The sequence below is a fragment of the Gambusia affinis genome, linkage group LG06, assembly GCF_019740435.1.
Source record: "Gambusia affinis linkage group LG06, SWU_Gaff_1.0, whole genome shotgun sequence".
NCBI classification, from domain to species: Eukaryota; Metazoa; Chordata; class Actinopteri; order Cyprinodontiformes; family Poeciliidae; genus Gambusia; species Gambusia affinis.
The window spans coordinates 7,447,174-7,470,017 of NC_057873.1; the positions used below are offsets into that span (position 1 = coordinate 7,447,174).

A 22,844-nucleotide genomic window follows, 5' to 3' on the forward strand; every position below is an offset into this window, starting at 1 on the left:
TGATGGCATAGTTACTTTGAAAAAGTAACTTTAATCGGACTACTGATTACTCCTTGAAAAAGTAACTTAGATATATTACTGACTACTGACTTGGAAAGTAACTAAGTTACATTAAAAGTAACTGTTTAGTTACTGTTTAGTTACTTTCAGTAGCTGCTAACAACAACGCTCCACCTCCTGTGAAAATCACATTGATCTTTGCTAATACTTAATTGTAAGCTATTTTATAATGGTAACATCAACAATGTGTCTCCACTGATAAGGTTGAACTGAAGAGGAGATCTTACAAAAAAACAGTACAAAAAATAAAAAACGTGAGTAATTTGTGTGGTCCTCTGTTGTCTGGAAAACTCTAAGAAGGATTTTAAAGCCCCCCTCCCCCGCCCAGCCTCCAGGTTCTGCGTTACGGCCCTGCGTTTGGTGTCACAGCACAGAGCTCCTCCTGCAGCTCCACAGCTCAGATGGCTGCACAGATTTGTGACACTTATCTTAATATTAATAATTATAATGATGTTAAGTTGCCATTATAACTATTGGAAACTCCGGACACGTTCATTCGTGGCTGTTGTCATGTTTATTGCGCTGTTCATATTGGTCTCGATGTTTGCAGTTATCTGGAGCGCAACGCGAAGCTCGACGTCATTCAGAGGTAATATATTAACTTGACATCAACAAAGACACAGCGGGACGGATCATCCGGGAAATGATGGACAGGGAGAGACTGACTAAAACTACCTTAATGACGGACAAATTCTGGGATTTATTATGAGTCTCTGCTTATTTCCAAGCCCAGATGAGTAACTTCACGTTCAAAAACGAGCCCAAAAAGGCGCAACCAGCAACTCGTTAAATTTTCAAACGACTTTAAAAAAAAATGAAGCCCAAAGCCGCTTATAATAATCGGACTCGGCGACAGAAACTCAAAATAGTTCCAGTTTTTCCACCAACAAAATGCGCATCTCCCTCCATTGTTTACATTTCTGTCGCATAGAGACGTCGGTCACTCCACAAGACTCGTCGAGGAAATACGATTAAATAACTAAAGAAGATAGTAACGCACAGTGATTTTGATAAGTAACTGTAGTCTGACTACTGGATTTGAAATAGCAACGCGTTAGATTACTGGTTACTGAAAAAAGTGATCCGACGTCAGTAACGTTACTGACGTCACTGGCCAAAACATCCTCTAAGGGGGGAAACATTTCCACTGATCCCCACTCCACACGCGCACCCCACAGTACCAACTTTTTCCTAAATCCACAGAGTTGATTGTGTGCGTAAAAGACGTTTCTCTCACATCAGTAGACAGCAAGCAGATAGCTTTTCCGGTTTATTTTTTCCCTCGCACCGCGCCTCCCCTAAAGTGCTCTGGCGCCCCCCAGGGGAGGCGCGCCTCACACTTTGAAAACCGCCGTCTTAGATGATGCCATATGATCCAACAGCTGAATCTTCAGACAGAAACAAGAAAAATCCATAGAAAAGAGTTAACAATAGAATAGAAAACAATACAGAAAACAATAAAAAAATCCCCATAAGAATTGAATCCACACCTTTGTGAGACAGCCTCAACAAAAGCTATTGTGATCTTCCCTTCACTGCTATTCATGCTACAGTTGCTATTAAGAGGCTTACACCGACGCCTGTGCACAAAGACTCATAATCTGGTGTAAGTAGAACAAAGTGTGGGGGCCCAGGAAATGGAAATTAAAATATTACAGTCTGATGAGCTGTCTTTCATCCTCCTTGCATCATGTTGTAGGGAATCACTTGCGGTGATTTCTTCCGTGCAGTCATGTGGCGGCATTTCACAGCTTTTCTTGTCACCAAATGGAAAATGAAAGTTTTATGTGCTGCAGCATAGACTGTAAAGTAGATTCCTTCCTTTGTCGTCTGAGAGATTTCAGGACTCTTTCTGCAGTCGAAGGCAATATCCGAGCACACAAAACAAACACGCAATCTATCTGTGGCGAGATATTTTGATTGAAAGCTGCTGCATTGTTTATGTTTACACTAAAATGCTCGGTTGTTCAGTATTCATAGAAATGCCTTTGAGGAATTATATGTGCATAATGTTTTAAATAGCAAATTAAAGATAAATATCGCTAGTTTTAACTTGCAGATGAATATTTTGTCATACATTCCAACTGCAAAAGACATAGCAATCTCTGTCCAGTTGCAAACGGCATTTCAAGAAAATTCTGATTAAAAACAAGTATATGTTTAAAGTGAAAAACCCTCAGACTGTAAAAGTCTAGGCCTCTTACTGGTAAGAGGACTGCTCTGTGATTTAGAAATCGTTAAAATTTACCATTACATTATTACTACGGTTATATTGAGAAGCCTGGGAAAGTGTTGTACACTGTACACTGCACAATGCCAGTCAGCTGGCTGAAGGAAGTCACTCCAGTTTTCCTTCACTTACAAGAAAAACAAATTTGGAAATAGTCCAGTTCAAGAAACAAACGTTAGAAAATTTAAGACGACCCACTATTCACTTTAAAGCTGGCATAATATGCGTAGTAGTCACTCTATCTTGAAAACCATCTTTATAGTGGACTCTGCTAATGTTTGAGACACTTATAATCACATATTTCAAACACAAAATATACATTAAAGTGCACAGTGGAAACCACCTTAGCAAAACTGAGGATATATACAGCAGGGCTCAGTAACATGTTAAAATTGGACAAATCCTCCAACCAAGATAGGTTAAAGGAATCCAAAAGTTTTTACTCAAGGTGACATTCTGATTTCACCTTGAGTATAAAAGTTACCCCCACCCTCTCACACCTACACACTCCTCCCTCCATAACTATCTCAAGGATGCAATAGAGAGGGATCAGTAGTCCAGACATCCAGGTTATTCACATTGCTTTGGTTTGACAGACTGTGATTTTTTAAAATCTTTATTAGTAATGAAAGACAAACGCTAAAATAGTTACAGTCTATCAGACATCAGACGTTCTTCAGAGAACAAAAGAGGACAATTGGTTGTGGCAGCAGCAAAATGACAGTGACACTGGGTTAGATACAGGGTGATTAAAGACTGTAATTCAGGTGCATAACCTTGTTGCTTATAATATATGCAAAATGATCCTCTGAGCAGTTTAAGAGGTGGAGAAAGTTCTTTCTTTTTGAATATTTAAACAGAAGCAATGATATGTTCATGATACTTCTGACTAAATAGAGGAAAATCGTGTTGAATTTGAATGTGTTTTCTTTAAGCTGCGGGGAAGGCAGATCAAAACCCACCACATGCTACAGTACATGCCTTAAATGACTGAACCAATTCAAAAGGTGTGGATCATAATAATCTGAAAATCTGCATTTATCTGCAAATAAAAAACAAACAATTTTTTTTCCCCTTCCTTCATTCAACTTGGAAGCCACTTAAAAACATCCACAAGCAACAAGGGACTCCAAAGAGATTCAAAATGAAGCGAATATACAGACTGGCAGGAAATCTGTTATCACAGTTATTTTCATAACATACTTTGTGACATTTTGTAAGTGTGTGTGAGTTCAGCAGTCAGCATCAGCGATGTTCCTCGGTTTATTTAAGTTAATCAATAACCTTCTCACAGAACAGCACTGCCGCGCTCCAAGAGCTGTTCGATAATCAAGCAAGTTGAGACAAAAGTCACAAAAGTCACAACTAATTGAAAGAGGCACGTCGCTCTCTGTGTGGATTTCCCTTGGTTTTTTTTTTGTTTTGTTTTTTTCGGGAACGATCTCAGGGGAATGCAACAGCACCTAATGAGCACGGTGTACATAAATCACACACAGGTTCCTAAGGTAGTCAAGTATGCGAGTCACACATGTAATACTGTCTTCTGTCTCACGGTTGTGCATGCTGAGCGATGGCGTCAACGTTTTGAAGTGGGATTTAGTTTGAGAATTTTACAGTAAAATGACAGCAGAAAACTTTATGCAAAGGGAAAAATTGGGTAATTTCAGCACAATCGTTGCTTTCATTTTATGCAAAAACCAAACAAATTTATTTTTAAAATGGCAAACTGATGACTATTCATAAATGAAGTGGTCAATAAATCAGTACAACATCCTAGGAATGTGAAGTGGATTTGAATGTGCTCTGAGATCCAATCCAACATCTAATAATAAATCGCACAGTGTGTGATTTATATACACCTTAGTCATTAGGTGCTGGCAGAGAGGCAGGAGGAGCTGTTGAGATCTGATGCTACTACAATCTGACCACACCATCTTCACTGTAAAATATGGCAGTGGCAGCAACATGCTTCAGGGATAAAGTGATCTGTGATGGATGTAGCTAAATAGAAGGAAATCATGAAAAGAAAAAAAACGTGCTACAAAAGACTTAAGACTGAGGTGGAGATCAGGACAAACAGCAACCTAAATTAACAAATGGTCCAGATCAAAGCCTAATTGTGTGCTAGAATGGTTTAGTCAAAGTCCAGCGCTAAATCCATCTAAGAATCTTTAATTAGACTTAAAAATAAAATTTTATTGACATACTAAAATCTAAAATATGGCTAAACTTGAGCAACTTTGAAAAGAAAAAGAGAAATGTCCCAGTAAATATGCAAACTTGGTGGAGATGTAACCCTAAAGAATTGCGTACTATAAATGCAGCTAACGTGTTTCTACAAAGCATTGACACAAAATGTATGCCACATTTTTCACATTACTATGTGTAACATTTTGAAAACAATGCGTAATTTTCCCAGAACTTCAAAATTACTGTACTCTGAATTTCATCTGGTTCTGAATTCAAATTCCAACAGAATGCACTGAGGCTTATCACTGTAATGTGACAAAATGTAAAAAGGTATAAAAAAAACAAGATCAATTATATACATTGAGTAGCTTTTAAAGAACAATATACAAGACAAAGTGATTTATCAATTTATTATTTAGTGCAAGGGACTTTTTATTTGTAGACAGATATGTTGAGCACAGATGGGTCACAGGTGGTTACATACACGCACATTTTGGTGTCTCTTTCTGTATTTTATTCTAATACAAAATGAATCCAAACAAATCACTTCTGTTTCAGCACATCTAACAGTCTGAAATACTCTTTATTTTCTTTGATCTTTTTTTATGTTTGAATAAATGAGTGCTGGCTCTGTCACAGTTGCTGGTCGTGTTTTTCAGATGTCAAGCCAAATGCAACCAAGCCGAGAAATAGCTGCTGGCTAGTGTCGGATGGACTCGGCAGGGTTTTTTAGCATCTAGCTGCTCGGATAGGTTGGACGCTTCCCAAATGGACCGAACTGAAGTAAATGGGGTTGCACACCGTCTAAGGTTACAGATGGTATTTTGAAAGCGCACAATTTTAAGAAGCCTTACTTTCATCCCTTCATTCAGAAAAAGGCTCAGAGACAAAAAAGTAGGTTTTGGCCGGTGTGCAAGGTTGACACTTTAAGATGAAGGTGATTGTTAACACTCAGTTTGAGCTTGGAATCTGTTCTCAATCCCGGTCTCTGTGGAGACAATCATCCTCTAATAACAGTAATCTATCTCCTCGTTGGCCAGGACAATAGCTGTTCTGCAGGGGATGTAGACCTGAGGAAGAAAGAGACAGGAAGAAAGAAAGAAAAGTGAGACAACTGAAGATTAATGATGTTAACAAGATCACCAATTTGGAGATTACCAAATCTTCAAGTTTATTGTATATATTTTTTTAGAAGTGACACAGACATTTGGTAGTGCCTCATGATGAGGCATAGACACTTTATTAATCCTTTTTAACCAAGGTCGATGTGTCTGCTAGGGAAGGATGAGGAGGAGGAAAAAGACAAAGAGGTATATTCACATGTGAGCAAAAAGTAAGTCCTGATAGAAGACAAACGCCACAGCTTTGATCAAAGTGAACCGTCAAGGTTAGGAAGGTTTAATTAACATGACAGTGTTGCAGCTCCTCGGCCTCTGGATGGCACTAGAGTCAGGAAACTGAGCAAAAGGGTGTTAAAGCCCAAATCCCACTGCTGCTCTCCCCTCAACAACATTTTGGATATTTTTGGTTGGGGAAAGCAACTCTGAGGCGTCTGACAAAAAAAACAAAACAAATGAAACTAATACGTTTACATTAATCAAAAGTTGCTGAAGGTTGCGTCTGGAATGCAGACCCAGGGTCAAAAACCAAACCACCACAAGGCTTCCCACATTAGACTCAGTGCAAAGATTTTAGAAGTAGTGATGATGACTGTGTTAAATTATTTAAGACAAGGGAAGGGGAGCAGAAACACATACATGAGAAGGTGACCCACCTGCTGAGCGACCAAAATGCAAAGGCACCATTTTGAAAGGGCAACCAAAATTTGTGTGCTGAGTAGCATTACTACCAATTCCAGCGACTTATTGCTCAATCGAAGCAGTTCTTAGAAAGATGTTGAGTAGTGAAGTTCATGTTATTTACGGCTTTCACATTTGAGTCACAATTGAATGTGCTGCAAGTGTAGTTTGTGGGGAAAAAAAAACTTTGGCCTTAAGGCTACAGGAAAGCTTCTTTGTGTAAAGGCATGACAATTTGTTATTATAGCACTTGAAGCAATTCAAAGAGGATTAGGGAGGTTTGGAAATTCAAGGCATGTTCTGTTGCTTTTTTTATTACTCCACGCACAATGACAGGAAGTAGTGCTTTTGTCAAACAATTGAATAACCTCTTGATAATGTAAGAAAGATTATGCACTCATCAACCACTTAAGCAAATTGTGTTCACCATGTTTAGGTGCATACGCAATGAGTTGCTGCTAAGTGTTTGGCTGCATTACAATTAGAAGATGTTGAGTAGGTATACCTAATAAAGTGGCCGATCAGTGCTGGGGATGAGGCTTTACATCAGAACTGCAAGCTAAGTATTGCTTAGTCAATTAATCATCCTCACAATGCTATTGGATAGAAAATATTAGTTCCAGTCACCGACCCATGAACATGCTCATCTCTTTAATTTATCTGCATTTGTTCAACTTATTAAAATATCCAAAATTATAGATGTTTGAACTATTGAGCTTTTTTAAAATCATATGTTTGTCATATTATTGTAATTTTTTTAACACTGGATGTTAGCATATTATATCTTTTAGGAGTGCCAAACTCATCTCCATTTTGGGCCCTGTCAAAATTGAACTGGTTGAGACAAATTTATTGATAAAACCAATTAACTTGTTTAAATACTAATAAATTGACAAAATAATGTTTAAGTACACATTTGTTATTTTGAAGGTTCTATTAATGTGGCTCTCTAGAGTCTATGGTGGGCCAGATTTGGCTAGCTTCAAGTTTGACAAACGTGTCTTAAATGGTCATCCAGCACTTCTCGTATGTTCACATATAGACAAAATGTTTCAGAAATTCAAAAAACGTTCTTGTTTGTCTGTCACTTAGTTGTGCATTTAATTATCTGTTAAAATGTATTTAGTTTAGACAATACTTAAACACTTTATACATAAAAACTCTATCTACCTATCTTAACATATTTTGCCTTGCATCTTTATTGCTTTTGTTTTGATTCAATCAAAGTTAACACAACATAAACAAAAAAAATAAAATAAAATTGTTGATGAGAAGCCTTTTAAAACACTTGCCCAACAAATATGTGGGCAAAGAACTTTGTAACTTCATGCTAAGAAGTGTCCAAATAAACTGGACACTTTCCACAGGATGGTGCACTCACACACACCGCTTTTGGAGCAGTCGGTCCTCACCACATAGTACTTGTTAAAATATGGTCCTTATATATATATATACACACACACATATGCGCACAAACACGCTTGCACCTGTTTTAAACTCTATCACAGTTACTGAACATGAACTGAGGTGGAGATAAAATTAATATAGAATAATATCACATCAAAAGCTTATCTCAGCACATTGAAAATAACCAGAGTAAATATTTTATCATGACTTTTGGTAATAAATGGAGAAAGACTTGATAAGATTATGCTTCATGAAATGTACTGCCTGGAGGAAAAGTAAACCATTAACCTTGCAAATGTATCCATGAATTATATTTGGTCTGACAATATGAGGGGAAACTGCAAAATATTTGCTTTTAGCTAGTTGAAATGTTACAATCTAACAAAAACATTAAAAAAAAAAATGTTGCTTTTTTTAACATTTAAAATATGTTAAATGCTCCATCAGAGATCTCCTACAACATCATCTAGCAGGGGAAAAATTCTTTCATATTTTTTCTTGTCTGCACTTAGGTCCTACATCCATTTCTTTAAACAATTTAAGGATAGCTTTCTAATGTTGAAAGCCTTTTAAAGCTTTCAATTGTTCAGTTAATTTTGTTGAAATTTTGTAATTTTTTTTTTTAATCCAAAGCAATTTCATTCACAAAAGAGGAATTGTGCATGAATTGGGGGCGCCCCATCTTCTAAAATGTTAATTTCCAAATTCTCCAATCAATGCAATAACTGTTTCTCATTATCTCCCAACTACTGGCTGTTTATCCATTGTAAATATGGACTTGTGTGAAGAAACACAATCTGCCACCGGGCAAAAACTGATATAAAAAAAAGCTCTGTGGACGAGGCAGGAAAAACAAACAAAGCTTGTAAATGTCAGATTGCCTAAATATATATAGTACAAAGAGTCGGCCTAGTGAGGGACTCATTTTCAAGCCGTGTGGCTAATAAAGCCTTTGATCAATCCTTTTGATATTCACAGAGTCATTTGGAGGCGAGAAGCCATCGTGTATCATTAGTCACTTCAGATTCATGCCAAAGGAAAAGCAAGACAGGCAAAAATGATGCGATATTTCCCCAACAAAACACTAAAAAAAGTGAGCAGAGTTGTAAACAGTTCAATCACCCTGCTGAACTCTCCCAGCCACCCCTCAGCATCAGTGGATCTGAGTTCGCCGTGGATGCGTTTCTTTGGCAACAGTTTGTCATTGAGGGAGTCGAGCAGCCCTCCGCTGAAACACTGACACAGACATTGGTGCCTAATTAAACAGTCACAGTGGGAGAGTCTGCATGCAAAGGCACCACAGAGGGAAGAAAAGCCAGAATGAATCGCTGCACCTGTTCAGACAAAAGCTACCACTGCGCCAAACCTGGAGTATGTCAACAGCTTTTATTTCCACTAAACGGATAGTGTGACAAACAGTGACACATTCTGAATGAAACGGAAAATGTAGAGAAGCGAGGAATACATTCAAATTAACAAATTACTTCAAACATACATTCTGACAAACACAGCTAAAGACTTTCATCTGCTGACATAACTCAAATGCTACGGGATTCCCTCCACAATCCGAAGATTCAATATAACGAAATACTAAAGTCTTTAATAATAAATAATTCAGTATTCAGTAAAAGCTGCTCAAAAAGAAAGTGTGGCATTTCTTCTAGTTAAACTGAGCATAAAACTGCAGCAATGTCAAGAAGCATCTCATAAGGAGCATACAGCATCTACAGCACAATGCAAACATTTTTAATTGCCCTTAATTCCGTTACTTTTTTAATCTTTTTTTTTTTACAATTTAGTGGGGGTTTTTTTCTTCTTTTTTCTACATTTTCACACCTGACTATGTCGGTGTGTTGTGCAGCATGCATTTTATTTGTAAGCTTTGAAACAAACCTACAGCAGATGAGTATTAACTTACACAATTTGTGGTTTCTCTAGATTTCACAAACTCAAATTTAAGACTTTTGAACACTATTATGAATTAAAATATAGTAATAAGACATAAACGTCTAAAAAAAAATCTGAGTGCATATAAGTTGGTATATATATATATACACAGTACAGACCAAAGGTTTGGACACATCTACTCATTGAATTCAATTAGAAAGTGTGTATATAAAGAACACACACATATAGAATAGATTTCATTTTGAATGTAAATGGGGCAAACCATTTGTAGCCACTTCATATTCCAGTAGTTTTTTTTAATTTTCCTTTTATCGTTTACAACTCTTCTCTCTTTTGAGTAATTTTTGACTCCAACAACAATTGCTGGACTTGAATATCCATTTATTTTGCTTAATTACTGGTGCATAATTGATAACTTACTTCATAACTACCTTTTCAATTCTTTTGATTGATAAGGTATGGACAGCGGATACAAACATTTAACATTGGGTTAAGTAGACTTTGCAGCTCAATCAAAGCTGCAAAATCTTTGATTTGCCGTTTGAATCATCACTTTATATGATAAAAGTTGCTGACCACTGTGCAAGTGCCAAGAACTAGTTTCTAACAAGATATGAAAAATTTGTTTTCTGCTAATAAATAACAGTAGTGTTTAAAACGGTTTCACAAATGCATAATCTGTGATAATCCTTATGATATTCCTTGTTAATGACTTCGCATCCCCTGTTAAACCATGTGGGGGATTCATGAATCATCATTCCCATCCACTCACTCACTACATATTCAAATGAATTACTCAGAAATATTCAACTTAATTCTCTTCAATGCATTACTGTTTTTTTCGTCAGGGCAAACTGTCCGATGGGATTTGTGTGAACATGTCTGCAAAGTCTCTGCTGCCTCTGATTACTCATTAGGAGTAGGTGTTTACTACTTCAGCCGCTCTCAAAGCACATTTCATTCCCACACTCATAAGGAACATCTCATATCTAGGCAACAGCAGGCTCCTCTAACGGTCGGATCAAACAGCATTTACTATAGAACAAAAAAAACCTTATCTCCACTTTACTCCATCACAGGTGCACAGCTTAATGAGATGAGAGGGAAGCAAAGTAGATTTCGCTTTTAAATATTGGATTAGCAGAAAGTTTGCCGACACACTTTGTCCTTTTTTTGCCTCCTTTTGTCTGGCGGATGTTCTTTTGTTGCCTCATTGCGTGCTCACATGAGAGAATTTGGATTTTGCACTCCCCTCAAGAGCTGAGTCCAGCCTTTGGGCTAATACTCAATCTGATCAATGTTCAAACACACTGATAAAGGATTCATGAGGCGCTGCGCTGGAACATCCACTCTCCGCTCTCCAGACCCCAGCTGCTTGTGAACGCATTGCCTGACTATCTGTGCACTTTAACTCTCCAGACATGTCTCTGTTTGGCTCCATTACTCACTTAACAAGAATCCACCCGCTGTAAGCACTTCTGTAGACAACATGTAGTTTGTATATTAGACAGACAAAGAATCTGGCAGGGTAACAATTCGAAACCTGCCGTGGAGGTTGGCAAAGGTTTGGATTTAGAGGATTATATGCTCACAAGAAGGGTTACTAGATTGTCAAGCTAAAACATTCCATTCTGATGGATTTTATTTTTATTTGGGTAATCTCGAAAAGAAAAAAGGTTAAATCAATGTATTATTTTCCATTCAATGCACTTGCTGTTTGGAGTATGGATTACATAAAACGTCTAGTCATTTTGTCACATTGTGACCACTATCTAATTGCATTTTATTACAGTTTGTTGCAATATACCAACAAAATTTAGCTCAAATTTTAAAATTTACACATGGCTTATGATGGAGGAAGGTTTAGTGTCCACTTGTATTCAGACTTGTTTTTTATGATCCCTACATGTTAAATAAAGTGAAATCAAGTCATTTTACAAGTCTTCTAATTAATAAAGGTCCACCGATGTGTAATCTCTCCAAAATGTAACTTTCAAGGCAACATGGAAATTGATATGTGTGTCTGCATATCACCCTCAACACATCATCACTATGGAGAAACATGGTGCTGGCAGCATCATGCTGTAGGATTGTTTTTAAGTATATACAGCATGGATCAGAGTGGGCACTCCTGGTCCTCAAGGGCTGGTGTCCTGCAACTCTTAGATGTCTCTCTGGTCCAACACACTTGAATCCAATAGCTGAATCACCTCCTAAAACCACTGAGGTTTGCTTAGTGGCCAGTCTAGCTAACGTAACAAAAATCTTTATGTTTTCCTAAATTGTTGACTTCTAATCACTTTGATTAGATGGTTATTGAAGGAGCATAGTTAAAAGTACAGTTTTTGGAAAATATATACCTTTTTTTTCATTGACAGTTCTGCACTACTTTCTGTTGGTCGATGAGATTAAACCACATTTAGCATAATAGTGTTTAGGCTTGCAGTTACTATGTGAAAAACTAGACTTTTGTGATGCAGTGCAAAGAGGTGTGAGAGGATTTAACAGCACTCTGTTGGATATTATATATGTATGTAAAAGTACGAAGAAGGTCCTTTGCTTGCTGTCACAGTTTTATTCTGTTAGTTCATACCTCCTCATCAACGTCAGGTCTTAGATCTGCGTCACGGAAATGAACAGCTTTTGATCATTTGCTACAAGCCTGCTACATTTCTCTTCACTTTCCTTCTCCTTCTTATTTCAGATTAATTTCTTTTTGAGAAACTGTCACAGGAGACAACCCCCTTTGATGCATGCAAAGTTTATCAAAAGGTTTCAGAGCAGCTAATTATTCTTCACACTTTCTTAGCATTACATTTTTGACATTAGAACACTCAAACAAAACTGTACATGTGACACAAACTCCAAGAAGGATAGCCGAAAATTTCCTCACTGAGGGAGGTTTAATTCTCAGAGTATTTAAAAGTTTCTGTCAAGTTAAACTAATAAACTGTGATTGTTCAATAGTAGTTCTTGATGTACAAAAGCCTCATAAAAGGCTCCCCATAGGAGATCAAACTGTCAGTTCTCTTAGACAAAGAAAGTTGAAGAATCTTTATCTAGATAAAGAGAATGAGAGTATTTCACTCAATTTTATCTGTATCCATTTAAAACAATTCCCTTTTACATATTGCCCTTAATGAGGCAAACTGCTAATCTAAACTGCCACGATTAACAAAGGTTTCACAAAGACATGGTTATAGACAATGGATGGATGGTATTATGTGCTCTTTAAATGTCAGTATCTTTTGGACGTAGATAAAACTAACAAATGTGCAGAACTTTTTTATATAAAACTAAAAAATAAATCTTGAGCTGGGCTGGGAGAAATTATATTCTAGCTACATGCAATGCAGTGAAAATATGATGATTTAATTAATTAAAAGAAAAAAAAAGATATCCATACTAAACTGCCATTTGTGAAAGCATTAATGCTCTCCTTGTAAAATAATAAATTACCCAAATTTTCTTTATTTTTTAAAATTTATTTCCCTTGAAACATCCAGGTCTGATCAAGAAATTGCTTAAATTGTAAATATCTGTAGGCCAAAAGACCAAAATGCAAAATACAAAGCCACACTTTAAAGAAACTCCAACACAGGTGAAGAACAAAGTTATTGACTGCTACAAGGGAAACAAGGTCATTTTTTAAGCTTTGGGACTGAACCCCACTGCATAAAGGTACTGTAGATTATACTTATAGAGTTTTTAACCACATGACTTCAAATCAAATCCGTTATTTTAAGAGATCTTTGTAATTTTATATATGCTTTAATTTGCTTATTTAAAACAACTAGTCTTTATTTGTTCAGTCAGAAAAATGGCACTCCCATATTTTACCCTACCCTAACTGTTTTCTGGAGAATTTCTTTTGTCAAATAAAGGCTGTAAATATTTCTCACTCTGTGTAATGAATCTATATGCAATTATATATTAGCTTCACTCTAAATTCATTAAACATTTTTTTTCCTCACATTTTTACTGGTCAAAGTTTAAAAACTAATTAATATTTTTCTTATCAGTTCACAATGATGCACTAGTTTATGTTTCTCTTTCATTAACAGTCTGAATAAAACATAATATGGTTTGTGGTTGTAATGTGGCAAAATGTGGAAAGGTTTGCAATGCGCTGTGTATACAATCTATAAGCTCTTTTAGGATCTATGTTGGTATTTTCCTTTGTTTGTTTTGAGGAGTTGGATCTGTTTTATCCTTATTGATTTCTTTGATAACGTAGAAAAGGATCCCACAGACAGGCCTAAATAGATTACAGTAAGCCCTGACCAGATTTGCAAACACTGGGTGTCAGGGTTACATAGTGTTCTCCAGAGCCTACCAGGAAACAAGGATGCTCCTGACTTTGCCTCCTTGATCTAATTATGTGCACTCACAGGCTGCAGTGTGATGCGTTCTTGGAAAATATAGAGTTTATTACTGCTCTGTAACGAGGAAGCTTGAGAACAGTCAGACACATTAAAAAGGCGGGAGAAAAGAAGTTTGAGCAGACTTTGAAAGCATTAGTTGTTAAATAAAACATGGATGATGTGGGCACCTTACTGCATCCCCCGCAGTGGCTTTTGTCTGATTATTCTTGTCATTACCCGGTAGGTGTGAAGAGGAGGAAAAAAAGTAGCTTTATTCCAGACTATATTCTTATTGTCAAGTCTCTATGAAGCCGCTTTTAAAGGAGATTGGGTGCCGCGTGTGCAGAAGGGTCCCTGCTTGCCTCCATCCTTTTCTCCCTGTTGGCTCCTTCCCTCTCACTTCCTCTCATTCTCCCCATTAATTTGCACGAGTGCCAAAATTAGCAGATGACTAGCTAACTAAACTTCACATTTTAGCCAGGAGGGACATGACTGAAGAACTTGTGTTTAAATTAATAAGACTCAGAAAAAAAAAAAAGTTAACAGATTGGAGAAACTGTGTCATTAGGTGATGAAACCTAAGCTAATACGATAACGGATCAGAGTCTGCATGAAAATGGAAGAACCTCTGAAATAAAGTGGACAAAATATCTCTGGAATGATGTGTTTAGAAATGGCTGAAGATTACAAAAGAAATTCATGGCAGTTTGAAGTTCACAGCCCAACACCTGATATTGAATTATATCCTCCACCCATTTACAGCAACACTTTCAGTATTGATCCAGAGAGGTTCAAGTGAAGTTCAAATGAACAAGCAACCCAGCAGGTGCAATGTCAAATATGGTACAAATATAAAGGGACAGATCAGATATCTTTAACAGTGGCTCTGTCAAGAAATCAACAATTAATATCTTACATGCAGCAAATACTAACAGCTAGCGACTTCATCTGAAATTCGGGGTAAAATTGATGTAAAATCTTAGCATAAAAAAAGGTTTAAATCACATTGCAGTCGTTTTGTGTTTAGATAATCCAATATATAAGATTTACTTCAATGCACCATAAATGTGCAGTTTTTGGGAAATCCTTTCTGATCAGAGGAACTTCTCATCACACCCCTAGTGCGTTGCCATTTGATATGCTGCACAGCATTTTGAGCTGGTTAAATGCTCCAGGCAGCTGGATTTGGACATTATCAGATTTTTCTCCATTATCATTGATGTACATTCTGCTTGACATTGTTTCCGGTGAGTAATTCAGTTAAGTGCGAAGCGGGCTACATATCTTATTGCGGTTAAAAAATATAAATGTCGACATAAAAATTTGGTATGGTTCACCTTACTTCCTGCACTGTAGCTTCATGAGAAAAACCTTATTGCTCCCAGCGATCGCTGTGTGTTGTCTCTGTTTTGCCCTAGTGTTACTTTTTAAAGTTGCCCTACAGAACAATACATCCAAACATTGTGCATGCACTAATGTTTAAAACAACACTGCATATGTGCATATCGAACTGAAGGGCTTTTCCAGATATGTTTGGTAAAAAAAATATCTGATAGTATAAAAAGATATTAGTTAGGCCCTGTCATGGAAAGGAGTAGGGATCAATCAGCCTATTTTGATCTCAAAATCACCATGGATAAAGTCACTGCTTTAATCTATGGGTAATTTTTATTACAAATTCAATGTCTTAAATTTCATCTGATTAAGATTTATTTTGAACAAAAAAAAAATAGTACAAAAGATAACAATAACAGCAATTCTAGTACTAGGGTAGCTTTACAAGAGACAAATTACTGTTCAAAATATTATTCAAGTGAATAACAATATAACATTCACCCAGAGTTGATGAGTCACTTCAGTGAAGAGAAAGGGGTGTGATGCGTTGGTTCTGAGTTTGTGCAAATATTAGGTTTTTACCTGCATCTTTCACCTTGTTTTGATTTGATTGGATTTTGAATTCCGGCCTGGCAAGCGCAGACTCTCGCAGTCATGATTTCAATTTCAAGGGGAAACTTGAGTGGATGTGTTTAGGACTGGAAAATCAGTAAATTCAACTTCAGAGTACAAACAGAAAATGCCATGATTAACAGTTTATCTGCCTTGAATGCCAATGTGATGCCAATTTCAAGAGTACATAGTTTTTCACACAAACCACTATTATGTGTCTAAAACCAGTTTAGTTTGAGGTATTCAACTTCCAATTGTTTTTAGTCAATCTCCCAGATTTTAAACTGTAAGAGCAATATATATCGATTTATATTTAACAAAGAAGACTTGTGTACTGCAGTCATGATATTAAATGCTTATGACCTATTGATAGAACTTTACAAATTCTGAACTTTCTCTTTAAATAATTTAGACACAACCATAAGATATTTACAAAGCACAAGAACAACAAAGCAAACGTAAAAGGGACAAAAAAAAACACTAAGCATCGCTTCATCATTATACCTAAACTGGATTAAACATAAAGCAGGTAACCATTTGAGTATATCTGGGCATCAGTAAAGCAAACATGACAAAATTGCCATTTTTAGAACCAATGCTATTTGATCGTATGAGCCTGAAGAGGTTCTCATGATGGAGGACCAGCGGTTCGTTGTTTCAGGTAGTTTACATCCCTACATGGTGCCGTGGAGGTTTAAAAGGCATGCACATGAAAAGGTAAGTTCTGACGCCATGAATAATGCACACTGTTTGCTGGGGAGACTGAAAGAACCACAGATATCAGATTCCCATGACGCCCAATAACTTCAGGGAAACTGCCAAGCTTGTGCAGAAGAAAATGCAGAGAAGGCAAATATGATATTCACAAACAAAACCTAATGCAATGGAGACTAGATATAGTACTTTCATTCCCCCTGATGGATGGATCTAGCCTTGATGCATGTAGCCACATTTGATCATTTCTTTATCTGAGATTAAAAGCTTGAGAGGAAGCTGGTAAATTATGGGGCTGTTGTTAGGCTGAGAGTCCCAGACCAGGGAGATAGTGGCACTTTGCCAGGAAAGCAGCCCTCTTTCATGCCAGCACACTTAAACCTCATTAGAATGGCTTTAAAACATTCTCTCACTGCAAACCCCATTTCAGGCCAATTAAGCTGATTTGAGAAATCAAACATTCAACATAAAAAAGGAGAAAACATTAATGCGCTGACAGCTATTTCATCAGACTTTGTTTCTCCTGGCAGCACTTACAAAATTACTTTGCAACGGTAAAACTGTGAGAGTAAAATAGTTAAAGAGATGCATATCTGCTCAGTGAGGGCGGGGTGAAGGCATACATGTTTGAGAAAAGAAAAGCAAGCAACCTCTCTCCTGCCAAGAAGAAGAAAAAAGAAAACCACTGCCAAGAAAGCAAGATAATGTAGACAGATTTTTGGCAGTCAACATCCAACAGCAGTCACATTCAAACTCTAAATGCATAAGAATATACCCCTTCATTAAAGCTATTCTGATTTACTGAGCAAAAGAAGGAAAGGAAACAGATGATAGATATCAATGATAGCTGTCATCAATTTAAATAACATCTTTTAAAACAATGCTTGTCATTGTTGCTATGAATTTATTCTCAAAACTCTAAAAACACTCCAATCCTCGAGATTCATCAATCACATTGTGTCAGTAAGATGTCAGGTTAGTATATATATATTTATACGCAACACTTTAGGCTTTTGCCCAAACTTTACTGAGTGTCACTGCATAAAGTAACATTATCATTGTTTCAGTCCATAAAATATATTCTAGAGTTAATGTGGTATTATTCTGTATTCATCTGATGAATGAGAAGACATCTGTCAGAACTTGTGAGTGATGGAAAATGAACAAAAAGTGCTCAAATCATCAACATGGTGTGTATTTAAATAAGAAAACCCATCTCCTTTCCTTCAAATGCTGCCATAATGTTTTGGATTTTAAAAGTAGGTCTTTTAAACCTCTGGGAATATAAAACATGAAAACAAGCAAAAAAAAAAATAAATAAATAAAATATGCAGGTGATGGTGGCGATCTACATCCACAATGCTGAATCAGGATTCAGCATCAATAATGTGGTTAACTGGGTCTAATGCAAAGAATGAAGCAATGAAATAAATGTACACTGCCTGGCAACAGTATTCTTTCCCTTGAAAACTCAATGTATTCTATTGAGATTTAATATGAAACACCTCATATTGCCACATACTTATGGAGTGAAAAAAAAAAACAGACAGTTGTCTGCCAAATCTTAATCTATATTGCTCTTCATAAAACAGTAAGTAAAACTAAGCTCAGCTTTGTCGACTCAAAAACAACCTGAAGGAGGAGTTACTGACCTTACCTTGGTGCAATCTTTATTATAAATAGAATGAGGAAAAAGATTTCTGTATATATTTCCAGATTAATATGTATTAAGGATCCAGAGTAAAAACAAAAGAAAAAATTATAATAAAGAGGAATTAAAGAAAGTAAAAAAAACAACAACAACAAAAAAAAAAACAGAATAAAACCAAAGATTCTGACACAGTACTGCTAAAAATCTAATATTTATGAAGAATTTATTTCTCTCTAAAGGTTTAGTTGAGAGCAAAAGTTGCTTATCCATACTTTGTTAGATATATATTAAATGTTTTTCTGGCCAATTCCAGTGCTGTCTCATCAACGCCCACAATTCCTTTTGATGCTTTTCAGCTGTGACCAACTCCTCAAAAGAAAAAAAAAAGCCCACATTTGTTTACAGCTATGTGGGACAATAGTGTCTATCAACAGCACACTCCATCCTCATTTAGTATGCATGCTGACATTTTTGAGTCTGCTTAATTTTGTGTGAATATACAACCTCCCAAATCATACTCGAATTAGTATGCAGAATACGACGTTGATACAGCATTGGTTTGGAGAAAAGTGGCCATAGACTCAACAACAGCAGCCCTGAATCTGTAATTGTAGTGTGCTCCAAAGCTAGGACTCAGTGACATTCAACAAAAAAAAGAAAAAAACAAAAACAAAAACAGTAACCTCTGATGAGTCAAAAGTATCAAGTTGAAAATATTTACCAGCATCGAGTTGGAGCGTCCGTTGAAAGGTTGGGGCTCAGTGAAGAAATCAGTGTTGTGGTCGAGCCGTCCGTGCCCTCCATACTGAACCTCGTCTGAATCCAGCTTGATTTTGTATCTGACAAAGATCGGAGTTAAGGTGCAATAATGGTGGGAAGCTAGCTTAAGAGCTTGAAGACAAAAGAAGACAAAAAAGGAAAGGTTTTATCATCGGTGCAGACTTGGTTTAGCAGTGCTCAGGTGGTGTATACTTTCTGAAATCCTCCCATCCATTAGCATTCCTCTACTTCCCAAAGCACTAAAATGTGACAGTGAGAAACCAAAATACTAATGCTGCCTTACATGAACTGAATAAATTAGTTAATGCTTAACCATACAATCAGATAATTTTGTCTAATAGGCTGGATAAATAGTGTTTGATGATAAATTTAAATAAGAGGCAACAGATGTTTATTTTTTTTCTTTAATTTTTTACAACACAAAAATGTAGGGCATAATTACCTCCAACTCCTCCAAATTATTATGTTCACTCAAACTGAGGATAAATACAATTAATTTAGGACTTTACTGAACTCATCTGAACTGCATTTTTTCAGAATGGAATGACAACACAACAAGCAACATATTTTGAAGAACTTGTGAGCGCAGTACCACTAATCTTCAGTTAGCAAGTTCCTGGGAAGTAATTGTTGATGGCAGATTGGGTGCTGATGGCATCAATTGTTGAAGCCATCAGCACCTTGTTGATGGCAGATTTTACTGCCATCAACAAGGTGCTGCAAAACTATCGGCAGAATATTTGACCACTTTTTATATCATAAATGGTAGAACAAATATGAACAAAGAGATTTTAAGGTATTGATGCTGCTTTGAGGCATAACTGTCCACAAGCTTTCAAAAGGGTTGAAATTGCAGATGGTGCAGCAGTTTTCAACTTTCCACTGAAGAACTGTTTGAGGTGAAGTTGAAAAATGTGAATACAGTAAACCATCGTTTTTTGCGGGGGTTGCGTTCCGAAAAGAACCCATGATAGGCGAAATCCGTGAAGTAGTTACCTTTATTTTTTTACAATTATTATACAGCATAATTAAATACTCTACATTGAAACCAAAGAGCAAAACCTGCTTTCAGACCCAAGCATTTTTTAAACAAATATAACGCTTTCTTACAAATTACAGTAAAAATCATTTTAATCCTTAATACAAAGTACAGTAGGACAAATTGTGACTCGCGTATTTCCCTGTTCCTCTGACTGAGACTCTGCAGCCTCACTCCGCTCTCTAGTGTCTTTTTCTTCTGAAGGTGTGTTTTTTCAAAAGAAGAACATACTTATCTGTATTTTTCTGTACTTATCTTTTTTTCTTCTGGGCAAAAACATTTACCGAAATTTGCCAAGCTGTTTTACATATATTTAAATAATGTAACGTTATTGGCACACAGGTAGAGAAAAAGCATGGAGACTGTTTAGCCAATCAGGACGCAGAACACAATGCACTGTGAAAAAAAAAATTGCACTGTTTATTGTTATTTGTTTCTATTTATTGAGGAATAAGATGCTGCATGTCTGACAGTTAATGCCATCATCAGTTATGTTTAAAGACCATTGATGAACAGAAGTCTGATCTAGTGTGTGGAAGAGCACCAAGCTTTTGGCTGAACAGATGAACAGTTAAACTCTTTTTGTTTCATCCCCTTATTTACATTGGATCTGTATTTTTTTAGTACTCATGTAAAAAGAGTACTTCGTTTAAAGCGATATTTATACAGAAACATGAGCATCTGCTAACTTCAAAGGACAACTGCCCTTGAAGGCATCCATATGCTTTAGTTTGATATAATCCAAACAAGCACTTTATCAGTTTTGTAGATCTAAACACCACAACTATCCCTATAATCCCCACATGAACGCTGTTTTAACTGTACGTCAAATGAAATGTGTTCTGTTAATTATACATGATAAGATTTATATTTGACATTTTATTCATTATCTGCTCTTTTGTGTCAGGGAGAGGCTAAAGAGCTGTGAAGGTTTGCAGGTATAAGACAGTTGAATAATCAAGAGAAAATGTGATGCCTTTAATCAGGTGTGGAGAAGCATTATGTACTGTATGTGAGGAAGGAGGAGGAAGGCAATCCCACGTACTGTCACTTTTTTCCCCCTGTACTGTCTCTCCTCTGAGCATCTGAATGAGGATGCAGAGATACTGAAGAGCAGGCCGATGGCAGCTCCCATTATGAGGCTCCCATGAATTGTGTGTATTCTGAAAAAGGGACCACAATAGAAAGACACGCCATGAAATATGTAAATCACGCCATATGCTGAGGCTCCGGGATGTATCCACCTTTCGTAAGAGAACCCAGTTCTGTCCTTCAGCTGGCTTATGCGACCTAGCTGGAAGAGCTATTTTCCAAGGACATTTTCAGAAAACTAACACAAGAGTGCTTGACATAAGAGTAATGCATATCTTCTGTCTTAAGGAAAATAATGGGTGTAAAAGTCAGTTAAAGGAGTGGTATATATGGGAGCCTCATAATGGGAGCAGAGAAAATATATAGGAGACTAAAAACCCAAAGTGCCATAAAGTGAGACTTAAAAATTCAGAAATCCACACATTACCTAGAAACTTTGCAACAGGAAAATTTGGATCCAGAAATAATCTCCTTTTGCAATAAAATGCTAAACTATTAAGATGCAGAGAGGAAGTCATTTACAATTGTCTATAAAGAAGTAAACAAACAATGATACAGGAGACATATGAACAGTACTTTTCCCCCCACATGTTCTGATGCAGCATATCAGACATACCAGATGGACAAACCAGTTGCCTGAATATACCAGGACAGTTTAGAAGAAGAAAGCAATGGCTCCTAACTGCTTTTATTGGCTTTAGAAAATCAGGGTAGCATCTGAAATCGAAGTAGACAGATTCTGTGAATAGAATATGAACTGCGTATGACCCATAACCTTGCAGCACTCGGCACCAACAAGCAGCGAGGGGCAGGTAGCCTCGACCACCAAGCACTGCATACAGCACACCTCCCCACAGAGTAGTCAAACACCCCACTGAGGCAGGTCGGCAGTGAAACACAGGAGCATCAGCCCTCTAACCCCCTTACTCTCATAGCCCCATTAACACAAGCCAAGCCAGAAACCTCCAGAGCAGAACTGCCTCCTCATTGGGAGGTGTCACTGAGTGAAATCCAGAGTCCACAATGCCATGTCTTAACTGGTAAAGCAACTTTCTTTGTTGGTGACCGAATTGCAGTGCTACGGACATCTCCAGTCAAATTTTGGACCAATCCTCTCTGCAGAAACTCAAAGAAATCCTTCGAGTGGCGTTATGAGAGTAAAAGCTTCAGGTCCTTCCACAGCTTTTCTGTCAGAGTGAAATCACAAGAGTCATTAGGTCAAGCTATTACACTGGTAAACGTTTTCATTAGCCACTCCTTTGTGGTAATGTTGGAACATTTTATTACTTAAAGACCCAGCATTGTTTTGGCTGAGAAAAATGTTCTCTGTTTTAGAGTATCTGGTCTTCTTTAATGAGGTGAAGTCATCAGAGAGGCAGTCCCTAAGCACATTGCTCCCTCCTCTGTGCTTGACTGTGGATGGTGTTCATTGGGTCATACTTTGCATTTATCTTCCTTCGGACACAATGCATTGACTTTATGTCAAAGAGCTCAATTCTTTTGTCATCTGACACCAGCACTTTTTTCATAGCCTCCTATGAATTATTTCAATGTTTAACAGCAAACTTGTACAGACAAGTCGGAACATGTGCCTCATACTGCAGGGGACTCCAGGATTTCAGTCTATGTAATGTAGGATGACCTTGGTGACTGGTCTTAAATG

General features: G+C 37.0%; 1 protein-coding gene across 1 annotated transcript in view; it reads right to left on the reverse strand.

The window, feature by feature from the left end:
- Nucleotides 1–4,875: 4,875 nt before the first annotated feature.
- gbe1b (glucan (1,4-alpha-), branching enzyme 1b) overlaps nucleotides 4,876–22,844 on the reverse strand; it is a 112,613-nt gene continuing 94,644 nt past the window's right edge. Inside the window, exons 15-16 of the mRNA XM_044119717.1 lie at nucleotides 18,992–19,109; nucleotides 4,876–5,550 (exon numbers count right to left, since the gene is read on the reverse strand). Of these exons, the coding sequence (XP_043975652.1) occupies nucleotides 5,488–5,550; nucleotides 18,992–19,109 (181 nt within the window). The 3' untranslated portion in view covers nucleotides 4,876–5,487. The remainder of the gene's footprint in view (nucleotides 5,551–18,991; nucleotides 19,110–22,844) is intronic.